Raw genomic sequence first — 18,086 nt, forward strand, 5'->3', positions numbered from 1 at the left:
TTTCCTTAAATATTGAGTGCTTCAACTTAGAAGTTGCCTCAATATGGGATGTTTGATACATTAGAATATAGTTTAATGGATAAGATATTTATTACCATTCTAAAGGTTGATGGTTTGATCTCTGAACTCGCAAGTATTACATGAAAAACAAAATATAGTTGCTTTAAAATGTTGATTTATGCTATACGATGATTTTTTTAGCCAACTTGAACTTAACTAGTAAGATACTTATCTTTGACTAATGTATATCATGCTATATTCTATTATTCTTTAGTAGGTTTAAATATCTTCTTTGCCAACCTATGGATGTCTATCACGATGGGCTTGGGCTTGGTGGCCATTGGGTTTGGATAATTTTGAGCCAAGCCCAATTATTTAAATACCAAGCTCAATTATTTAAATAAGTTTAAATTTAAATATTAATTCACCTGGTCTCATGGTAAATTAGGTTTTAGGTAGTTTGTAAACCAAATTGATTCTAAGCCCAGTTGACCCAATTACATATTTTAAATGTCAATTTATCTTTAATTTTAATTTATGATATATATATAATTAATCCCGAAGTAAAATAGATAATGATGTGGTTGTTTATGATTGACCCAAAATTTATGGTTCTAACAATTACAAGTATATTTTTTTAAATGATGACAGTACAATATTATTAGATGGGGTAGCACGAGCATAATTCACTAATCCCTAACCCCATGGCTAAAAATAGAGTATTTACAAAGATCAAAATGATATATTGAAAGTATAGAGACAAAAAATGACCACGGTTAAAAGTACATAACCAAAATACTATTGTTTTTTACTAAAACCAAAATACTATTTAAACCAATTTATAATTATAATTTAACCCAAAAAAATGGTTGTCCCTATTGTTACAAACCAAAAATTACAAATGATAATAATGAATGTGATATTTTTTTTATTTGTGTATTTTTTTCATTTTTTATGATTTTTTTTGCTTCATTTTTTATGATTAAAGAGTAAAAATTAGAACTAATATATATATTTTCATTTCATTTTCTATTTCGTGCTTTTTTATTTTGATTTTCATTTTTAAAAAACCTCTCCCTCCCTTCCCTCTCACTCCTCCTCTCCGCTGTCCTTCCCGCCGCGCCCTCCTCTCTCCCACTCTCTCCGGCGCTCTGGTTCGTTCCGGCCGGCAAGATAAGCTTCATTTTGCCTCTCTTTCCACTCCATAATCTTTCCACGATTGCAGAATTAGGGTTAATTTTGCTTAGTCTCTTTCACCTTCGTCTTCATAGCTCCATCTGTTGAATTCGTACGGTTTCAAGCTAGACCTCCTAAGGTAAGAAACTTGTTCCGGGAGCTGTTTTGATCGCATAACTTGCATTCGAGTTCCAAACTTTGTCGTTACCATTTTCTTTGAATCTGACTGTGGAGATTTTGACGGTGGATGTAGATGGTGCAGCTGGACTAACAATGCTTTGATCTTCAGAAAAGATAGAGAGAGAGAGAGAGAGAGAGAGAGAGAGAGAACCGGAGAATTTGTTTCGGAAGAATGGTCGGGATTTTCAAATCGCAGGGCGGATTGGCGGTCACGCCGCACAAAGTCTCTGTTTGCATACTGCTACAAATATATGCTCCGCCGGCTCAAATCTCAGTACCTTTTCCTTTTTCCTCAGTGGCTCAGCACAACCGTCTTGGATTGTTCCTGTTGGCTCTCACTAAGGTACTGTACTAGTGTCAATTTTAGCTCATTCGAATCTCAACCTTTACTATCATAAAACATGATCATACCTCCATTGAAAGCTCGATAGTGGTATTGTAAATACTTGCTTTGAATGTTATGCAATGACAAGTGTTATGTACCAGTCTTGCGACGATATTTTGGAACCCAAACTTGAAGAACTTATAAATCAATTGAGAGAAGTTGGTGGCTTACTGGATCATTGGTTGATTGATCATCTAACAAGTAGGCTGTCGTCTCTAGCCTCCCCTGATGATTTGTTTAACTTCTTTAGTGAAATGCGAGGTTAGTTCTGCAAATCCTCATTCTCAGACGTCTACTTTCCACCCTCATTCACTTCTCACCAATTTTTCCTTCATCTCTTATAATGTTTGAGCAATATTACTCTCTTCCTCCACTGTATGATGTATATCGCTGTTATTTATCTTCTTTATCTTAATTTCATCAACCTTGCTCACTAAAGAAGCTAAAGCTCGATTTATCTAGGAATCGTTGGAGGTCTGGATTCAGGTGTTCTGGAAGATGACCAGATTATTTTGGATCCCAACAGCAACTTGGGAATGTTTCTTCGTCGTTGTGTTCTTGCCTTCAATGTATTATCATTTGAGGTAATCTAGTTTACTGTTTACTTACTGTCTTAATGGTTAGTATGCCCCTTCCCTTTCTAATGTTTTGAAAAATACTTTGGTGCACCAATCGTTGTTTCCAGCAAAGAATAGGAACGATGCAGTAAATGGCTAAAACAACATTTCCCTCTCTGAGTTTTGAGTTTTTTGACCATTTTCCTTACTCAATATCTCTAGCATTATTTGCTTTTTAATATCACTTTTTTTGGATATCAAAGAATGTTGAACCTGCTTTTAAGATCACTTTATTTGGATATCAAATAATATCGAACCTGAGTTTTAATGTTGCTTTATAAGTTAGATGTCCATTTCTCGAAATTCAATGCAGGGTGTTTGCCATCTTCTGACAAATATAGGAATGTACTGCAAAGAAACTATTTCAAGTTGTTCTTATGGAGCATCTGAATTAGATGATACTAGGAATGATTTGGAGACGTTGCCGACATTGCCGGAATATGAAAACATGGACCTGGAGAGTCTTGTTTTTGAGAAGGTTGATGAAGAAATTGAAGCAAGAAAAAGGAAAACTCAGAGCATTTCTTTTCATTTTCATATGCCTGAAGCACTTTCTGGACTGGTTGAAGGTACAGACACATTATTTGTTGTTTACTCATTGGGTCTTTATATGAAAAACAACTTGGAAAATTAAATAAACCATATGGATGATAAATGATCGCAAATATTTTATATCATTTGATGAATTTTCTAGAGAGGTTTAAATCTTTGTATCATTTTTTTTTTGTTTCATTCATTAATTTCTTCGTCTTCACTCGGCCATTTGTTTCCCCCATATTATAATAAGTGAAATAAACCTGCATGAAAAGATTATCCAAAGATCAATCACCATCCAGTATTTTGGTCAAATTTCTACAGCTATCTCCTATATAATCTGGACTCTAGTTCTTAATTTACCTGCAAGGAGGTTATTTGAAACAATTAACTTATATTCTCAATATTCTAGTCCTGTTTATCCTCTCCAGTGTTCTCGGTCCCCCCTTTTTAAAAAGGAAAAAAGGTTTCTTTGGATGAACTTTGGGTGACATGGCAAGAACGAAATCAAAGGATCTTCAAAGAAAATGAGCTTTTCTTATGATCGTTTTTTTAACAATATAATCCTCTTGGTTATTACTTGGTGTAAATTTTCTCCTCTTTTCTTTATTACTAGCTTTTTTCTCTCATATCCAACTGAAGAAGTTCTTGTAACTCCCTTGGATCGAGGTTCCCCTTCTTTATAATTCCCTTCACTCGTTCATTTGTTTCCCCCATATTATAATAAGTGAACAAAACCTGCATGAAAAGATTATCCAAAGATCAATCACCATCCAGTATTTTGGTCAAATTTCTACAGCTATCTCCTATATAATCTGGACTCTAGTTCTTAATTTACCTGCAAGGAGGACATTTGAAACAATTAACGTATATTCTCAATATTCTAGTCCTGTTTACCCTCTCCAGTGTTCTCGGTCCCCTCTTTGTAAAAAGGAAAAAAGGCTTCTTTGGATGAACTTTGGGTGACATGGCAAGAACGAAATCAAAGGATCTTCAAAGAAAATGAGCTTTCTTACGATCGGTTTTTTAACACTATAATCCTCTTGGTTATTACTTAGTGTAAAATTTCTCCTACTTTTTTCATTACTAGCTTTTTTCTCTCATATCCAACTGAAGAAGTTTTTGTAACTTTCTTGGATCGAGGTTCCCCCTCTTTTTTATAATTTCATGTTATCAATGAAATTGTTATCCTCTATTTATAGTATTTCATCCTTTCCTTCAATTTCTGTTTCTGATGCTTGGGATAGGAATGTGTCTAGTTGGAGATTTGGATACTAGGCTTTCGTCGAGGGATGATGAGATTGATGAGTTGACAAATCTTTTATCCTTACTTTCATCGGTTTCTTAGTGAGAGTCTGAGACGAAGGATGTTAGACATTCGAGCTTGGAAAACTTGGCTGTTTACCGTAAATTCTCTATGTAATCTTGGGATTTCAGCTTCGAACTTACCTAAAGACCTTTGTTCTCTCCTTTGGAGTTTGGGCAGTCCAGAGAGGGTTAATAAAAACTAAGGATAGAGACACCAGAGAGACATACACGAGAAAAGAGAGAAGAAATAAATTCTCAAATTGATTGATCAAAGATGAGGAATAGAGGCACTATTTATAGGTTACAAGAGGAAACAAAATCTAGGAATAACCTCCTAACTTCCCTAACAAAAAAGGAGATTTATTTGCTAAATTTAAACACAAAATCTAAACAACTTTAAAACAACTTCTAACTAAGTCCACATAATCTTAACTTCTAACTAATTCAACACTCCCCCTCAAGCTGGACTATACAGATTGAACAGTTTCAGCTTGATCAACAACCTTTCAAATACGGGTCTCAAAAGTCCTTTTGTTAGGATATCTGCAACTTGATCTGATGGTGGAACATACATCAGATTTATAATTTTCTCTTCAATCTTCTCCTTGATAAAATGCCTGTCAACCTCAACATGTTTAGTACGATCATGATGCACTGGATTGTGTGCAATAGCAATTGCAGCCTTGTTGTCACAATAGACTTCCATTGAACTATCAAACCTGATCTTGAGTTCTTGGAGGAGGAGTTTCAGCCACATTATCTCACAAATACCATGAGATAATGCCCTGAATTCAGCCTCAGCACTACTTCTTGCAACAACTGATTGTTTCTTACTCTTCCATGTAACAAGATTACCCCATACGAAGGTACAATATCCTGTCGTAGATCTCCTATCTTGAATAGAACCTGCCCAATCAGCATCTGTAAACACCTTAATCTTTCTGTCATCATCCTTTCCGAAAAATAATCCAAGCCCTGGAGTTCCTTTAAGATATCTAAGAATATGATACACGGCTTCCATGTGTTCTTCAGTAGGAGCATGCATGTATTGACTTACAACACTCACTGCAAATGCAATATCCGGCCTAGTGTGGGATAAATAGATTAATCTTCCAACAAGACGCTGATATCTCCCTTTATCAACGGGTACCCCATCTAGGCTCTCTCCCAACTTATGATTGGGACGTATTGGAGTATCAGATGGTTTACATCCAAGCATTCCGGTTTCCTTCAAGAGGTTTAGTACATATTTTCTTTGACACAGATATACCAGTTCTGCTCCTAGCAACTTCCATCCCTAGAAAATACCGAAGTGTTCCCAGATCCTTTATTTCGAACTCCTTTCCAAGTGCCTGTTTTAGTCTCTCTATTTCTTCATGATGGTCACCTGTGACAATAATATCATCGACATAAACAATGAGGATGGTGATCTTATCTTGAGAGTGCCTATAGAACATTGTATGGTCAGTTTGAGCTTGGGTATATCCTTGTTTACAAACAGCCTTTGAAAATCGCCCGAACCATGCACGTGGGGATTGTTTTAAACCATAGAGAGATTTCTTCAGCTTACACACCTTTCCATCATACTTATCAATGTCAAATCCAGGAGGAAGGTCCATGTACACCTCTTCTTCCAAATCTCCATTGAGGAATGCATTCTTGACATCCAGTTGTTGTAGTTTCCAATCCAGATTTGCAGCAAGAGACAAGAGGACACGGATTGTGTTTAATTTTGCAACGGGTGCAAATGTCTCCTGATAGTCTACCCCAAAAGTCTGAGAGTATCCTTTGGCCACCAATCTTGCTTTATACCTTTCAATGGACCCATCAACCTTATATTTGACAGTAAAGATCTATCGGCATCCTACCGTTGGTTTATCTTGAGGACGATCAACTACTGTCCACGTATCATTAAGCTTCAAAACCTTCATTTCATCATCTACCGCATTTTTCCACTGTGGATTGCTCATAGCCTCTTGAATGGATTTTGGTACCTCATTGGCTTCCAGATTGAGAGCCAAGGTCTGAACTGCTGAAGATAAATGACTATAACCAATACATCGAGCAATAGGATGTTGAGTACACGATCTCACACCCTTCCTAAGTGCAATAGGAAGATCAAGATCATTAGTATTGTCTTGAGGCACAAGGGTAGATTGTTCAGTACCTAAGGACGAGATGGATTCATGACTTTGCTGTTGAGGCTGTGGTGGCTCCACTCCTCTTTGAACCGTTTGTCGCCGAGAATAAACAAGAGTCTCAGGTTGCTTGTCACTTCGATTTGGGTTGACTTGATCATCTTCATTATTACAGGAAATAATAGGAACTGACTCTTCTATCTGAGTAATTGGGACGATCGGGATAGGTATTTTTGGCTGAGGTGACTCGGTATTTAGACCATCAATCTCAGGTATTTTTGACTGAGGGGACTCAATTCTGGTATTTAGATCGTCAATCTCCCAAAAATTTCCATCAAGACTACTTGTAATAGGCTCAGTCTCCCCCTGAGGGGAATTTAGGGAGAAAAAAGATTGAGACTAAAAAAATGTGACATCCATGGTAGTGTAAAATTTATTGGTGAATGGACAATAGCATTTATAGCCTTTTTGAGTAGGAGAGTAACCAAGGAAGACACACTTTCTGGCTTTTGGCTCCAATTTGTGACGTTCATGATCATAAACATGAGTGAATGCAGTACATCCAAATATTTTGAGGGGAATTGTGAGGACAGATCGGATTTGCGGATAGATAGTGAGTAAGATTTCTAGTGGAGTGTTAAATTTCAGAACACGAGAGGGCATCCGATTAATGAGATAACAAGCAGTAAGGACAGCATCACCCCAAAAACAGTTAGGAACAGAATTGGTGAACATGAGAGCACGAGCAGTTTCTAAAAGATGCCTATTTTTCCTTTCAGCTATACCATTTTGTTGGGGGGTAATGACACAGGAACTTTGGTGAATGATTCCATTTTGAGACAGGAAAGTTCCCAATATTTGATTAAAATATTCTGTCCCCTTATCCGTGCGAAGAATTTTGATTCTAGTATTAAATTGATTATGAATGAGAGAATGAAACTGTTGAAAGATTGATGCAGTTTCTGATTTTTCTTTAAGTAAATAGACCCAACAAACCCTAGTGTGGTCATCAGTGAAGGTAAGGAACCAACGTTTACCGGACATAGTTTTGATGCGAGACGGCCCCCATAAATCACTATAAATCATTGTGAATGGACTGGATGGTATATACTCAACAGAAGTATAAGATGTACGAGAGTGTTTTGCAAGTTGACACACTTCGTAAGTAAAAAGGTCATCTTTATGAAAAAGTGAAGGGTACAAATGTTTAAGATACTGAAAACTCGGGTGCCCTAAACGGCGATGTAAAAGTAGAATTTGTTGTTCCCTAGAATTCGACTCACTACCAACCTGGAGAACTTGTTTATTTCTTAGACTTGGTCCTCTGAAGTAGTAGAGCCCTTCAAAGCCATCAGCATTGCCAATCGTTGTTCCCGTTATCAAGTCCTGAAACAAACACTTAGAGTCAGTGAACAGGGCTTGACACTTTAAATCATGAGTCAACTTCTGAACAGAAATTAGATTGCAACATAATTAGACACATGGAGCACTGAGTGCAATGTAATGTTTGGGTTGAGAATAACAGAACCAAAGCCCTTAATAATGGCCGATGACCCATTTGCAAGCTTGACATGTGTCTGAATCGGGTTGGGTGAGTACATGGTAAACATATCATGAAAAGCGGTCATATGATCAGTTGCACCCGAATCTAAGATCCACTGATCGGAATGCTGCTGACTTGTTAAAGCTGCACTAAAAATACCTCGTTGTGCCACAAAACTTGACGAAGGAGTAGACTCAACCGGCGGTGTTAAGAGGCGATAGAGCTGTTCAAGTTGTGCCTTCGAAAATGGAGGGAGAGAGATGGCCAAATCTTGGGAGTTTGACACACTAGGGCCCACTTGATAGCCGGAGGAGCTGGTTCGAGAAGATGGAGTATTTGTAGGTGGAGGTGGTCGATAATCCCCTGATAAATTCTTCCGTTGAGGACGACCATGGAGTTCCCAACACCGATATTTTGTATGGTTTGTGCGCTTACAATGATCACACCATAGGTTGTTCCGACGAGTAGATCGGGATGAAGGTGGTGGTGGACCTCGTGCCGCCAGAGCTGATGATTCCAGTGAGAGGGACAGAGGTTTTGTGTGTGTATCACCCATCATCACACGTTTACGGCTTGACTCCCAGCGAATTTCTGCGAAGATTTCGTCAATGGCTGGGATTGGCTTTGTGGCAAGTAAGCGGCCACGCACATCATCTAATTCCGGACGAAGACCTGCAAGAAAATCATAAATTCGTTCCTTCTCGACGTGTTTGCGGAAGCGTTCAGCATCCTTCGAGTTCTCCCATTCGAGATTGAGACATAAATCAAGTTCAGCCCACAACCTACGTAATGAGCTGTAGTATTGGGTGACATCGGATTCACCTTGTCGTAAGGAACGTGCCTTATTGCGTAATTCAAACAATTGAGCCGAGTTATCAAAATCAGAAAAAGCCATAGTGAGCGCATTCCAAAGATCCTTTGCTGTTGAGTAGAAGATGAAGGATTCTTTAATGTGTCCATCGAGTTAATGAGCCATGCCATGACCATTGAGTTTTGTGCATCCCACACGGAAAAAGAAGGGTCAGCTTCATCTGGTTCTGCTATCGTGCCATTGATGTACCCGAGTCGACTGCGGCCACGAATAACTAGGAGGGCCGATTGAGACCATTGCAAAAAAATTTTTCGGTTGAGTTTTGGAGAGGTAATTTGGAGCGAAGTGTTTTCAGAGATGGAGATGTGAGGTGTCGTGGATGTGCTTTTAGGGAGAGAAATTGAGGTCGTATTCGATCCGTCGGAACTCTCATCCTTGCGCACATCAGTCATCATGGCTGTTTTAACCATTCTGGTGTCAATCTAAACCTAGCTCTGATACCATAAAAACTAAGGATAGAGACACCAGAGAGACATACACGAGAAAAGAGAGAAGAAATAAATTCTCAAATTGATTGATCAAAGATGAGGAATAGAGGCACTATTTATAGGTTACAAGAGGAAACAAAATCTAGGAATAACCTCCTAACTTCCCTAAAAAAAAAGAGATTTATTTGCTAAATTTAAACACAAAATCTAAACAACTTTAAAACAACTTCTAACTAAGTCCACATAATCTTAACTTCTAACTAATTCAACAGTTAACTTTATGATTTAGATTCTTCTCAACGGCAAAGTCAATACAACAGAGGTAATTCAGAAGAATTTGCCTTTCATGGCCTTTGCAGCCCTCGGTATGCTCGAGGTGTGATGAATTTGGAGAACTACAGGGGCATTTATTCTTCTATTGTCTCTTGTTGGGGATTTTTCTTCCAAATGTTCAACCTTTATTGGGTTTGGGACTTGGAGGTTCCTAAAAACATTCATCAACTTCTTAGTGGTACAAGGTTACCGTCTAAAGCCCACCTTCTTTTGGTTAATGGTTTCAAAGCGCTCATTTCAGAACTGTGGTTTAAAAGAAACCAAAGGGTATTTAAAGTTATCTGTAGATATTATATGGAGTGCTTTAACATTGCCAAGTTCAAAGTCTCGCAATGGTGTGTTATTTCCGATCTCTTTTCTAATTATTCTCCTCGTATGATTTGTATGAATTGGAAGGCTCTTATTACTCCCCCTAGTTCCGACTCTTTTATGATTGTGATTCTGCGTTTATGTTATCTTTTTTCTTTCTTCTTTTCACTTCTCTAGTAGTTTGTATTTTTGAATAATTTTGTTCGTTTTCATTTATCAATCAAAAATTCGTATTTTGTTAAAAAAAAAACAGAAAACCGTTTCTCATTAAAAAAAAATTATAGTCTTGTTGCTGTTCAAGATTTTAAATTGTCTTTCCCTAACAGTATGTCCTATTTAGACAAACTCGTGGGTTTTAAGATATCAATAGCAGTTCCTTCCTTGGACTCAAACAATGACGTGCTTAGAGTAAGAACTGTACTTAATACACATCATTGACTCCAATGGCTTGAATCAATTATGACTTAACTTCTTTGAGAGTTGTACACTCCATTTTATAACTATGAAGGTAGGTCTTTCTTCTTTTTGGAGATAAGAAACTAATTTATCGATAAGACCTGATTTTGTAGATAATTTTTAGGAGGCTCAATAGATAGAAGAAGGGGCTTCTTTCAAATGGTGGAAGCAAGCAAAGGGTGTTAATGGTTCGGTTCAGTTCGGTTTTATGGTCAAAATGAAACCGAAACCAAAAAAAAAGAATAAAACCGCGGTGAACTGCATAGGCCGCATGACCGAACCGAATTTTCTGTTCAGTTTTGCGGTTCCTGGGCTCGTAGAGGTCAGAAGCCAAAACAAAGATGAGGTTAATGGTGTTCGTGAGATCGATTGGTAGTTGTGAGGTTATACCTTAAAAGTATAAATTACTTTCTTCCCAAGTGAGATTGATTGGTGGAGGTTAGAGGTGGTGGCGGTAGCGGAGGTGGAGGTCTTGGCAGCAGTGGAGGCGGTAGAGAAGTGAGAATGAACTTAGAAGAAAAGGTAGGATGTAGGAGAAGAAGAGTCGGAAGAAGAAGAAGAAAAAATGAAAATCAAAGTTGGAACCACTGAACCACGGTAAAGAATAATAATAATAATAATAAAAATAAAAATAATGAAAACAAAGAAGTAAAGGCTAGCTATAGCTATAGTTGCCATGCCTGATGCCTCTGCCCCGTTAGAGTCGCATAGTCTGCCCTCATCAGTAACTATACATGGGTCATGACCTATTCTCTTTCCTTTAATTTATTTTATATTTTAATAAGGGTTTAATTTTGGAGTTTGGTTTTCAATTCCAAACCAAAATTGAATCGCATGATTTGGTTTGGATATTGTGACAAACCTAACCAAATTGTAAAACCGACAATATCGATTTTTTGAGTTGGTTCGGTTGGGTTTTTTGGTTTTGTTGGTCATCAATTTGGTTGTGCACCCCTAGCAAGCATTCCTTTTTAATGTTTTTCAACCTTTATTTGACTCTCTAATGAGGGAGGGAAAGAAGTCACTTAGTAAACTACGAGTTAGTTTTTTTAATCCTTAGAAAATGTTGGCCTTGGACATGGATAATTTGGTGGCATGTGATGATGCATTGCTTGCGAAATGGTTATGGTGCTTTCTGAAGAAAACTACCTCACTGTGGCATAGACTGATATCAAGGCTTTATGGTGTGAAGGACTATGGTTGGGGTACTTGGAACAGGAGGTTCTGAACAACAGAACTAGTCCTTGATGCACAATCTCCAGTTTCATTTCAAATCTTCCTTCATCTTGAGAGTTGGGAGGAGAATTAAACTTTGGGAGGTGGGAGGTGTGGATGAATAACCAGCCTTTTCTTTTTTGGATAAGAAACTTCGTTTTGCAAAAAACTCAAAAGAGGGCTAACAACCTAAGGGTAGGAGGAAGAGAGAATCCACTCCCTCAAGAAACTAAATAACAAAAAGACCTTCCAATCCTTGAGGATCATGGACAAAGGTTAACTACTAAAGAAAGGTTTGAGTAGCTTTAAATCTCTCTCTCATCTCAAGTGTAACTTCATTCAGTCTCATGTTGCGGAATAGTTATTTAATGAATTTGGAATGTAGTGTAGATTCTCTTCTAATGTGGTTGATTAGTGGAACAGATGTTACGTGGTTCGATATTTAAAGAAAGAAAAAGATTTTATGGAGAAATGCTGTTAAATTGGTGCTATAGAAAAATTGGTATCGGAGGAGCTAGTTAATTTTTAGAGGAAAAAATGTTCATTGTGAATCAACTTGGCTCACTTAAAATTTTTGGCTTCTTCATGGTATGCTCTCTTTAATTATTTTTGTTGTTATTGCCTTTTTTCCATATGCTCTTGTTTGGACGGCTTTATGTAAGCTCCATCAGGAGGCCTTTTGCTTCATTTTCACATAATCAATGAAAAGTTTCGGTTTTCAATACAAGAAAACTATTTTGTCGTGTAAGAAGAAATATACAATACGGGGGAGAAAACCTCAACTTGAGCTTAAGGCCTTGACCAGATTAAAAAATTTGAACGTTTTGGTTAGAATAAATTTAGTTTTTTAATCTAAAAACAATTTGTTTAGAGAGAACCAATATGGAAATTATTAAAATGACATGAGGAAGGAAATAATCGACGAGGATGTGAACTTAGTATTGCGTGTTTGGTTAACATGATAAACACCACACGAGCTAAATTTAAGTGGTCAGCTTACGAAAAAATTTAATATTTTTTGATATGTTCTCATCATTTGCCCCCAAGGAGTATCTCCAAGATCACCTCAAGAAGTAAAAATTTTGCTAACAATCTAATGTGATAATTGGTAAACAGAAAGAGCTCAGTACTGAATTAAGCAATAAGTAAAGAGAATGGATACAAAATTACCATACTAATTGAGAGGTCTGAGTCTCTACCTTACTTTAGTCACAACTCAAATGCTTACAAGTGCTTATATCATCAACTCTATAGCCACATAACTTATGGCCTACAGACCCCTATTTGCACAAATTAGCCTCAACCAACTGACTATCTATTCAGGCACAGTACCCCTCAGCTTTCTCCTTGCGTACAAAAAATTAATCTGAGACCCGCCAACTCTATCACAATCTTATGTAAGTTGCTACTAAGTTTGTTAGCTCCTCAATTTTCCCACAGAATTTAAATAATCTAAGCCTCTTATGATAGTTATTGACCTGTATTTCTTAGAATTACAGATGTTGATGTTCCTTCTTACCCAAAGTGCAAAAGTAATAGTCAAGCTAAAGAAGCATATTCCTACTCCCACTCTCTTTCCAATACCTCGAGAGATATTGATCCCAATGGTGGCACATTCCTAAGGACAAATTGGCAGATACAGGGCTACTTAGATGCGCAAGCTGAAACAATTGAAAAGTAAGTAATGAGTTTATGTGCTTAATCTACTCTGACTCTGAAAATCTTGTTCCCTGCTATAGCACTAATCAGCTCTTTGAAATTGTTTCAGGCTTGGAAGCTTGTTTTCTCTAAATGCTTTCGAGTTGGTTCTAAAACAGCTCCAAAAAATGGCACCTGAACTCCACCGAGTAATTGGATATTTTTCAATTAAAGTTCATGATTTTTATTCTATTTGATTCTGTATGACATCTAAACTGCCATATTTATCTCTCTGTTGGAATCTGATGCAGGTTCACTTTCTGCGTTATTTGAACACCCTTTATCATGATGATTATTTTGCTGCTTCGGATAATATTCACCGCTATTTTGACTACAGGTAAGCGATTGACCATGCCTTTTCCTTTTTTTTTTTTTATATGAAACGAGTATTTCATTGATGGTATGAATATACAAAAGGCTACGAGGGAAATTACAAAAACGCCTTCCAATTATAGATAAGGTCGTTTAGAGTGTAACAATTGAAGGATGAGTGGAAGCTTTTACACCAACCAAGAGCTAAAACAGTAACTCTATAAAAAAAAAGAGTCAAAAAGAAGAGATTTATCATTAAAGACTCGATGGTTCCTTTCTAGCCATAAACTCCAAAGGAAGGCTCTGATGAAAAGGGTCCAAAGTGTTGCGCGATGCTTAGTGAAAGGATGACCCACCAGTAGACATTCGAGGAGGATGAAGGGGTTGTTGTGTAATGCTGTCTCCCATCCGAATGAGATGAGGAGGATATCCCAGAATTTAGAGGCATAGCTGCAGTTGATAAATAGATGTCCTGGTGATTCTGATGCCTTGAAACACAGGTGACAATGGTTTGGGGAGAGGGTGATATGAGGCATCCTTTTCTGTATCCGATCGAAAGTATTCAATGCCCTATGGCTAAGTTCCCAGCAAAAGAACTTGACCTTTTTGGGACAATTTCCTTTGATATGCTGGTTAATTATTTCCCTAACAGATATTTTCTTTTTGATAAGAGACTCTTTTTGATAAGAGACAGAGAATAGGATTAATCAAGAGAGCGTATATAGAAAAGAGGAGATAGGATATCTCCTAAAAGACCCATAGGTTATAAAAGGGCATCCCTTTGGCGTAAATATAAAAAAGTTCATAATTATAAAAATATTCGAGCCGTTAACACCTTTGATAAGCTCCAAAGAAGACAGCCCTTTAAGTCTATCTCTCCACATTGGTGTATTCTGTGTAGAGAAGCCTCGGAAACACATCTTTTTGTCACTTGTTCGTTCGCATCGAGGTTTTGGAATTTCCTTCTAAAAACGTTTGGTTGGTACATTGCTTTAGCTGATGACCCACCCTCCTTATGGAAGCCACCCCGGTCACCCTTTCACAAAAGAAAAGGAAGTACTTTGGTTGCATTTTGTTAGAGCCTTTTCTTGGATTATCTGAAGGGAACAAAACTACCGCACTTTCAACGATAAAGACCTTCCTTACGAGAGTATTTTTGAATCAATTGTCTTTCTAGTCATTACTTTGGTGCAAATGTTCCCCCTTATTTCATCATTATAGTTACACTTCCCTCGTCTCCAATTGGAAGTGCTTCATGTAATCCTACTGTGGGTCTTTTGTAATTTCATATCATCAATGAAATGGTTTCTTTCACTAAAAAAAATAATTATAAAAATATTTTTGGGAAGGATAGATGAATGGAAAGGGTCTCATTTAGTCAATTGGGAGTTGGCGTCTAAGCCTTTGGATCAAGGGGGTACATTAAACAACACTTCATTACTACGTTTGAACTTTATTATTATTGATCTCCCTTGAATTTTGCTACAAAAGTGCAGGGACTGAAGGATTCGATTTTGTAGCTCCTGTGTCTGGCTGCAATAACTTTGGAAGATTTGAAATTGCTTTGTTATTTTTAGGGATGATGCATGTTCACTTTGGGCATCCAAAACAAGCTTTAGAGGTTAGATCTGTTTCTCTTTATTACTGACTGTCACTATCCAATTTTCTTCAATAATCACGAGGCTAGAAATTTAGCTTATGAAATTTGCATGTTACTCGTTAATTAATGGTTCTTGTTTGTGTTTTTGGACAATTTTCAGGTTTTGACCGAAGCAGTGCATGTATCGCAACAGGTAACTTTCATTTACATTTATGATTCTCTAATTTTTACCATGGTGAAGAATAGACTTGGAGCTACAAAGAAAGAACTAATGCATTCGCTTAAGTTGAGTCATTTTCTATATATGAGCTGGATATTTAAATTCATGATCATAGCTAAACTTAGAATTTGATTTTCTACGATGATTCATTATTATCAATATTGTTTGCAGCAAAGCAATGATACGTGCCTTGCATATACCTTAACAGCTATTGGGAACTTGTTATCTGAAATTGGTTTCTCACGCACAAGTGGAATACTCGGGTCATCCTATTCACCTTTAATGAGCATGGGAATTTCACTATCCGTCCAGCAACAATTGTTCGTGCTCTTGACGGAGTCTCTAAGAAGAGCTGAAAGTTTAAAGTTAAAACGACTAGTAGCTTCCAACCATCTTGCTATGGCTAAATTTCATTTAATGGTAAAGATGGATGCAACTCTGCGTTTCGTAGATTATTTCTGTTCATGTATGTTTATTGTGGTCAACTGCACCTGGTGTGTGTATTGTTCTTTTTTTCCCCCTGAAGACCGTTGCGATTGTTACCTGGTCACCTCATGCTTCTGCTCTTTATGATTTTTTCAAAAACTGAGTCAACCACCCAAAAAACTGTTCAAACCAACTGAAACGAACTACAAAACCACTTGAACTGACTAAAACAACCAAAACTGATCCAAACCAAGCCAACTAAAATGAAAAGTTATTCACAGCATACCCTTATACCCCCCTTGTGTATTGGCATATTTATAAATAAGTTTTATTGCCGTAAAACTTCAAATATCCCTAATGGCTCATATTAGACAAATGATTTGATCGAGGAAAATTTGTTCATTAGTTATTGGCAATAAATTGTCTATTTTAACATGTATGTGGTCACATGTTTGTATGTAAACGAAGCTTACGATTGATTGAAAAACCATGCAAATTATTCATCTCCTTGTGACCTATTAGTGTGCAATAGTTATTTGTGTTAACAGTTTTACCTGTCATCTGTCGAGAAATTGAGTTTTTTCATCATCAGTAAATCAATGATAGACAGTATTTTGATTAAATTTTATCTTCACTGTTTAATTCATGCATTACTCTTGTATTTATTAGATCTATGCAGGAAGAAAGTCAAGGCACCCTATTCAATCCCTTGTTGGCTACAGGTCTTTTGTTAAGTCCTGAGAATATAGCTTCTTTTTGCTAGTGGAGAGTGTTTCTTCTGATTTATAGCAACAGTGTGGATTCTTTATACCTTTCTGTTGTGACTGAAAAAATCAGTGCTTGATTGCGATGGAAAATTTTAACTGTATGTTGAAACTACTGAGGGAGTATGGAAATATTTTTCTTCAATCTTCATTAATTAGAGTGGTAAATTATTTGCAGCATGTGCAAAGACCTCTTCTGTCATTTGGTCCCAGAGCTTCTGCAAAGCTTAGAACTTCTCCAATAAGTGTGTGTAAGGTAATGCTGAACAGGATGATTATCTATCCCTGTTTCCATTTAAGATACTTTGATGGATTATTATTTTCATATTAGATTTAGTTTTTTAAATGAAAAACATAATTATTATCTTCACGTAGAGATATATGTATGTATTTATATTTGTTGAGAAAAGTATTATTTTCTACTTTATTTGATACCATGCATTTAATTCTGACAGGAATTAAGGTTGAGTACTCATTTAATTTGTCAATATGGCACTGAAAGTTCTACAAAGATGACAGATGGATTCTTGAGCACCGCATGGCTTAAGAATTTGCAAAAGTCTACGGGTTCACATGTATTGTTTAGAGACAATGGATCTGGGAATAACTCCAGTGAATTACCATTTTTTGCACAACCGGCCTCAATTCCTGGATCTGTTTTGCAGTTATTAGGCTCTTCATACTTGCTTCGAGCAACTGCCTTTGAGATATATGGCAGGTGATCTTGATGAGGATCTCTACATGTTTTCTTTTTGTTAGCAAATTGAATATATTTCATCCCTGATAGGCTCATATTTTTTATATTTTCTGTCCCATTTGGTTCGTGCTCCAAAAAGCATGTTTGATATTGATATAACATATATTTTTTTGATCCAAGAAAGATATTGCATGTCACCATTGAGATTGGTATAAATCTTCTATGTTGGGTACTTTCCTTAGTTAATCCTATCTTCCTACTCATAGTTGGAAGGAAGGAAAGTCATAATCAATGTTTTTAAGGCATGGACAACTCTCCCAGTAATAGTCAACATGTAGCTGAGGAATATAAAGTTATCAAAGACAATCAGAATCTAAACAGACATGTTCATTATTTTATTATTTATTTTGATAATCGGGAGTTGGAGCTTTGCTCCCTAATACTCAGGGGCACCAGCGCCTACTCCAAGGCCCGAACCCTGAAGACATCAAGAGTTTTTGGTATTAAGCTCACCAAAAGATTTGAACTAACAGACATGGTCATTATTCTGGTGGTGGTCCCTCTTCTTTACTACGGAGCCAATATTTGAATCTCTCTTATGTTTCTATTATTTTTTTTTAACAACTCTTACGTTTGTATCATTGGCTTATTGCAAATCCTTTATTTCATTCTTTCTAATGAAAATCTGATTTCTTATCAAAAAAGAATTATAGACCTGTAGTTCAAGTTTCTATATTATCTCTGCTCTTGTAATTTATTTTTAACTACCGATTGTAATTGGAAGTTAATTTTAGTAATACATGTGTTATCTAATCTTCCTGTTTGTTCCCAATCCCTCAATAATAATTCACCCTGAAACTGTTTGGTGTCTGACCA

At 36.8% G+C, this 18,086-nt stretch overlaps 1 protein-coding gene and 1 pseudogene across 6 annotated transcripts in view; one reads left to right on the forward strand and one right to left on the reverse strand.

Moving 5' to 3' along the window:
* Positions 1 to 1,036: 1,036 nt before the first annotated feature.
* Positions 1,037 to 18,086, forward strand: part of LOC111012830 (anaphase-promoting complex subunit) — a 29,237-nt gene continuing 12,187 nt past the window's right edge. For 2 of the 6 annotated variants that reach the window (XM_088119207.1, XM_022287101.2), the window contains exons 1-13: positions 1,038 to 1,315; positions 1,430 to 1,699; positions 1,843 to 2,002; positions 2,204 to 2,325; positions 2,672 to 2,927; positions 12,993 to 13,170; positions 13,262 to 13,340; positions 13,443 to 13,528; positions 14,995 to 15,124; positions 15,264 to 15,296; positions 15,495 to 15,743; positions 16,692 to 16,769; positions 16,969 to 17,231. In XM_088119207.1, coding sequence (XP_087975333.1) covers positions 1,529 to 1,699; positions 1,843 to 2,002; positions 2,204 to 2,325; positions 2,672 to 2,927; positions 12,993 to 13,170; positions 13,262 to 13,340; positions 13,443 to 13,528; positions 14,995 to 15,124; positions 15,264 to 15,296; positions 15,495 to 15,743; positions 16,692 to 16,769; positions 16,969 to 17,231 — 1,805 coding nt within the window. In that variant the 5' untranslated portion in view covers positions 1,038 to 1,315; positions 1,430 to 1,528. Of the gene's footprint in view, positions 1,316 to 1,429; positions 1,700 to 1,842; positions 2,003 to 2,189; positions 2,326 to 2,671; positions 2,928 to 12,992; positions 13,171 to 13,261; positions 13,341 to 13,442; positions 13,529 to 14,994; positions 15,125 to 15,263; positions 15,297 to 15,494; positions 15,744 to 16,691; positions 16,770 to 16,968; positions 17,232 to 18,086 lie in introns of those variants that run through there. The other 4 variants (XM_088119208.1, XM_088119206.1, XM_088119209.1 and 1 more) reach the window with 4 other exon arrangements.
* LOC148208471 (secreted RxLR effector protein 161 pseudogene) lies at positions 2,980 to 5,428 on the reverse strand (annotated as a pseudogene).

The sequence above is a fragment of the Momordica charantia genome (assembly GCF_013281855.1).
Source record: "Momordica charantia cultivar OHB3-1 chromosome 10 unlocalized genomic scaffold, Mcharantia_2.0 BLBB01000010.1, whole genome shotgun sequence".
NCBI lineage: Eukaryota > Viridiplantae > Streptophyta > Magnoliopsida > Cucurbitales > Cucurbitaceae > Momordica > Momordica charantia.